At 52.9% G+C, this 5,344-nt stretch overlaps 1 protein-coding gene across 1 annotated transcript; it reads left to right on the top strand.

Moving 5' to 3' along the window:
• The first annotated feature begins 3,055 nt into the window (after window positions 1–3,055).
• Window positions 3,056–4,518, top strand: LOC125549003 (CRIB domain-containing protein RIC4-like). The gene is made up of 2 exons (XM_048712508.1): window positions 3,056–3,603; window positions 3,717–4,518. The coding sequence occupies exons 1-2, from the start codon at window positions 3,492–3,494 to the stop codon at window positions 4,208–4,210; spliced, it is 606 nt and encodes a 201-aa protein (XP_048568465.1). The 5' UTR covers window positions 3,056–3,491; the 3' UTR covers window positions 4,211–4,518.
• The last annotated feature ends 826 nt before the right edge of the window (window positions 4,519–5,344 follow it).

Below are 5,344 nucleotides of genomic sequence, written 5' to 3'. Positions count from 1 at the left end.
AATTTGTTTTAAATGCTTACTCTAAACAATATTCTTCCAAACAAAATTCTTTACATCTACTTATACTATGTTTCATAAAGAAGTCACTTTTTAAACATTAAATTATTTATCAAAAGTTCTCGCAGCAACGCGCGGGGTATCATCTAGTTTTAACAATAACTCTATTCAGCATCTTCCACATCTGATCTTGCGTCCTCATAGGCCGCTTTGCTGTGTGTGCTCTAGTATAATTCGTCGCCGGTATTTAGATAGAAACTGATGTTCTAATAGGTGCCTGGATTGTTTTTGCTTGCACATGTTGGCGGCATTGCCACCAAATATACCAAGAAGCTACCATGATCAATTCTGTTATAGGTAATCCGTCCAGGACCGAATGGTTCTTGGACAAGATCTCCATTGTCATAGAACCCGACCGATCCTCCTTCACTGCATCCGTTATCAGTTGATGTAATCCTAGCTCAGTCCACACATCCATAGCTCGATCGCAGCAAAATAAAGTGTGTTGGATATCCTCAAGTCCAACGCGACAGATCGGACATTCGGGAATTAGTGAAATATTTCTATCTGCTAGGATACCAAAGCAGGGGAGTGACCCATTTAGAACTTTCCATGCAAAGTGTTTAATTTTTCCCGGTATCTTGATGTTCCATACTTCCTTCCTAATACTATTCATATGCATGTTACCCCATCCATCAGAATGAGCTAGGCGCTGGCCATGTTGATGCTCTAGGCATTGTCCATGTTGATGCTCAAACTCTCAGTGATATGCGAACCAAACAGAAAACATCCCCGACGTCATCTAATTCTATGCCACAAAGTCCTCCACCATATGAACATTGAGAGGGATTTGTAATATTCTATAGGCATCCACTTGCGAGAAAACATCCCTTATGAAACCTTCATCCAACTGACCCATATGTGGATTAATGAGTTCCTCCACATATGTAAGCATTGTTGCACCTCTAGGAGTAATGACTTTCTGTGACGGGCTGGATGGAATCCATGGCTCTTGCCAAAAATATTTATATGTGCATCCGAACCGATTCTCCATATACAGCCCCTTTTAAATGTCTGTGTTCCTGCAACAACACTCTGCTAGGTGTATGACAATTCCTTCCTCAGGCTAGCCCCTAAGGTATTACCATCGGGTAGTATTTAACACTCGGGACACGTGCACATGAAGAATTCGGGTTCTGGATTAGTCGCCAACACTATTTTGCTAACATAGCAAGGTTAAAACCGTGAAAGTCTCTAAATCCCAAGACCCCTTTCTTCTTGGGAATGCACATTTTTTCACCATATGAACCAATACATTTTCTTCTTTTCCTCATTGTCGCCCAACCAAACTCCTGATATTTCATCTATGATTGCCTTACAAATTCCTTTAGGCAACTTAAACACCAACACAGCATAGGAGGGAATAGCTTGTGCTACACTTTTCAGTAATATCCCCATTCCATGCATAGATAGAATCTTTTCCTTCCAGCCCTTGAGCCTTTGACACACATGATCAATAAGATGCTGAAAACAATCACTTCTATCCACACCCACCATAATGGGCAACCCCAAATATGTGTCAAATAAAGCTTCTGCAACTATGTTTAACTCCCTGCAAATATCCTCCCTTACCCCAATAGGGGTGTTAATTAGGACTAAAACATATACTGGACTTGCCATTACTTACCAGCTACCCTGAACTACTACAATATGTGTGCAATATATGTTTAAGGGTACTTGCACATTGTGTATTTGCCTTCACCAAGATCAACAAGTCATCTCCAAAGAGAAGATGAGAAATAGCTGGAGCACTCCTGCTCACCCTTATACCATCTAGGTTCTCCATCTCCTCCTCACTGAAAGGAAACTAGAGAATTCGCTAAAGAAAAGGAAACGAGAGAACAAAATTGTCATATGTCCAGACCTTTTCCCTAAAATAAAAATGCCGTTGCTAGGTCTCAGTCGACTGAGATTTAACCAAACCTCAGTCAAGTGACATAATATGCAAGAGGAGATAAAATAGAAAAGAACATTTTACACGGATTTTAATGCAAGATCTTAAGGATATAGCATCGACTAAGAGTTAGCAAGACTGAATAAAAAAACAGAAGTTCAGACTTAATTTGTTGAGCAGCTCAGACATCTACGTCATCGTGCAATAACTAGCAGTACTACGTTATTTGATGCTTTTGACTTTTTTTATTTCAATGAAATGATACGCGAGTTTTACGCATTCGTGAAAAGCTGCTCCAGTACCAATGCAGAACATCGCATACACGCAGACGCCAACGGCAAAGTGCGGCGCACAGTACTCGTGCACAGTCATTCTCCCTTGAAAAGTTGAGCTGGATATTCTACGCTACGAGTACATACGACACGAGCAGGTGAGGCGGCGAGAGTACGCACGCACGTCCGCCAATCGCCAGCCGAGTTGTTCCTGGCAGCCGCCAACGGCCGAGCGAGCAGCTGGCTGGCACGATGGACGGGCGTACGCCAATACGGCTCAACAGCACCAGAAGCGTACATACTCCCGCCAATACGGCTCAACAGTATGTGGTGTGTACATACTGGCACTCTGCGTACACCGCGTGTCGACAGCGTAGCGAGGCCCACGTACAGAGATTAGGAGTGGTGGGCGCTGGTGACAGGCAGAGAGGGAAGCAGTTGGGCATTGGTCCATGGAAACCAAGCCAAACCAACCCAAACCAAACGCGGGTTCAGCTTCAGGAATACAGTATGCCCCGAGCCCAACTGCCCTGCTGCCGCTGCTGCCTCACCGAGACGCCGACCAGCCGCGCACCCACTCAATCACCCATCCATAATCCACGGCCCATGCATTATCCGTCCATGCCATGTAGGAGTATTAATCCACGGCCCATGCATTATCCGTCCATGCCATGTAGGAGTATATGCGTTGCGTGCGTCTCGCTGTCACGTGTTGTGCAAAAATAGTCCTGCCCTGGGGCTGGGTGGGGGTGGGTACGAAATTACCAACCGTCCCAACCCAACCCACTCCCTCCCTCCCTGTTTTCTTCCTCCCCTGCCCCCACCGCGCCGAGCACCACAGCGTGTATGCATGCAGTGCGAGTGCACCGCTGTTGCCGCCGCTGCCGCACCAGGCTCTCGATATAGGAGTCGCTAGGCTACCGGCTACGCGTGGTGCCAGCGCCAAAACTACCGCTACAAGTGGTGTGGTATTCTACTATTCGCCCCACGCCGCACCGCAGGTCGCCGCTTGCCTTGCCTAGCCACTCTCTGCCCCCTCTGCTTCTAGCTCGCTCCCGGCCGATACCAAACTCGGCAACCAGTACCGTGGGCGGGCGGCTCGGCTGCTGCAGCACTAGCAGTAGCACTAGCGCCTCTGTCTCCTCCGCTCCTGCTCCAGTTAAGGCTACCTCGCCGCCCGCCTGCCTTCCTTCCTTGCTCGCGCGCTAGCCGGCTAGCCCCGGGGCCCGGCCGGATTGATTTCTTGGTTGGTTCTGGAAGCGGCCGGCATGGGCAGCAGGGAGCAGCAGCGCGGCCGGAGGGACCGCTTCATCGTCATCCCCTTCTCCGCCTGCCGCTCCGCCGCCAGCGTCGACGTCGTCCACTCCAAGAAGCCCCAAGGTACGCCGCCGAGCAGGGCCTAGCTAGCTAGCGCGCTGTCTTGGTACCGTTTTACTTCTTGTTCGTTCGCTGATTGATTGGATGTTGGATTGGCGGCGACTGTACGTACGCAGGTGCTGGCGGTAGCGGCGAGGGGACGTCGGCGGCGCCGGGGATTAAGCCGGCCAAGGGGGAGTCGCTGTCGCTGGTGGCGCGGCTGCTCCGGGGGTTCAAGAACCTCTCCCACCAGATCTTCGCGGTGTACGACGAGGAGGACGAGGAGGAGGAGGAGCCGGAGATGGTGATCGGGCTCCCCACGGACGTCAAGCACGTCGCGCACATCGGCTGGGACGGCAGCACCAGCACCACCTCCAGCGTCCGCTCCTGGAACCGCGCCGCCCCTCCTCCTGGCACCACCGCTCCGGCCACCGCGTCGGCGTCCACCTCAGCCTCAGCCTCCTCCTCCGCCGCTCCTCCACCGCCACAGGCGCAGCCGCCGGCTCTGTCCGCGCGGCAGTTCGAGCTCGCCATGGCCGCGCAGGCGTCCGCGGCCACCACGGGGACCACGGCCAGCACCAGCGGCACCGGCACCAGCGGCGCCGCCCGGCGCCACCGCCACTACAGCTAGCGCGCGGCCGCGGGACGTCACCAAGCGGGGCGTGATTAAGCCGAGCGTGAATCTGGACGGCGGGTGGTGGGTCGTGCCGTCGTCACGAGCCCTTGTCTCTTGCTCCCGGAATTATCATCAGTTTCCCGTCAGAGCGAGCGATCCGTGTGTTCCCTTGTGTACGTACGTAGCCATGGCGTGGCGCCATACTTTTTTCCCGGGGATTTTTTGTTGGGTTCCTGCTTGTTTTACATACATGGTCACTGCCGAATCCTGATACTGTAACCGGAGCACTATATTTTACTCGCTAAGCTTTGGCCGGTGGCCCTCGTCGTCGCGCCACCTTTTTCTCGGTCGCCTCGGCGGTTCTGGGCGGCCGCGCGCGGCGCGCACGTGAACCCGCCGCTCGCGCCGGCGCGCTCCAGCGTCGCCGGTTCGGCCTTTTCCCCCGCTTCGATCGCCGCGACCGGCCGGCAGCGCGGCACGGCGCGCCCCATAAACTACGCGTGTGCGCGCTCAGGTACGTGATCAATGGGCTGTCGTCGACGCACTGCGCCCGTGGATGTCGCGTGGCCGGGTGCAGAGTGAAGTCTGATTTAAACCCTGATTTCATAGAGTGTGACATTAATGAACCCTCACGTCTAAATCCCTGAAATTTGTACCCTATATTTCTCGATCCCGGTCAATCTAAACCCTAGACTGATTCTATACTTGTTTGGAAGGACAATCCTGATCGGGATCGGTTGTTTCTCTCACGTACTACACGGGCCTACATGTCATATTTTATCTTCTTCCTCAATCTTCCCTATTCTCTTCTAAGCGTCCATCTTCTTCCTGGAATAGTAAGTATGGCGAGCACGGCCACGAGGCCAGCGCGTGGAGCTGCGCATTTAGGACGCCGGAACCCGATCTCGACGACGCCCTGGAGATCTTTCATTTGGCGGACCGTCGGTTTTTCCAGAGATCCTTGACCTGCGGCTTCACCTCCGCGCGAGCGCGAGGAAAACAACAGATGCCGTCACCTCCCCGCTCGTGGTTGCTGATGCGTCATTCCTTTGTCTGCGTCGGTTGCACGCGGCCTCCCCTCCGTCCGCCTCGCCGCCCCTGCGGCAGGGTTGGGCATGGCGTGCGGCTCTCGGCCAACGCGCCCAGAAC

The sequence above is a fragment of the Triticum urartu genome, chromosome 3 (assembly GCF_003073215.2).
Source record: "Triticum urartu cultivar G1812 chromosome 3, Tu2.1, whole genome shotgun sequence".
NCBI classification, from domain to species: Eukaryota; Viridiplantae; Streptophyta; class Magnoliopsida; order Poales; family Poaceae; genus Triticum; species Triticum urartu.
This window is presented reverse-complemented; position numbering and strand designations above follow the sequence as displayed.

Excerpts from the sequence above, each read along its gene's own strand:
- LOC125549003 (XM_048712508.1), top strand. The coding sequence starts at position 3,492 with ATGGGCAGCAGGGAGCAGCAGCGCGGCCGGAGGGACCGCTTCATCGTC. Across the intron at positions 3,604-3,716 it reads CCACTCCAAGAAGCCCCAAG|GTGCTGGCGGTAGCGGCGAG; the intron begins GTACGCCGCCGA and ends GTACGTACGCAG.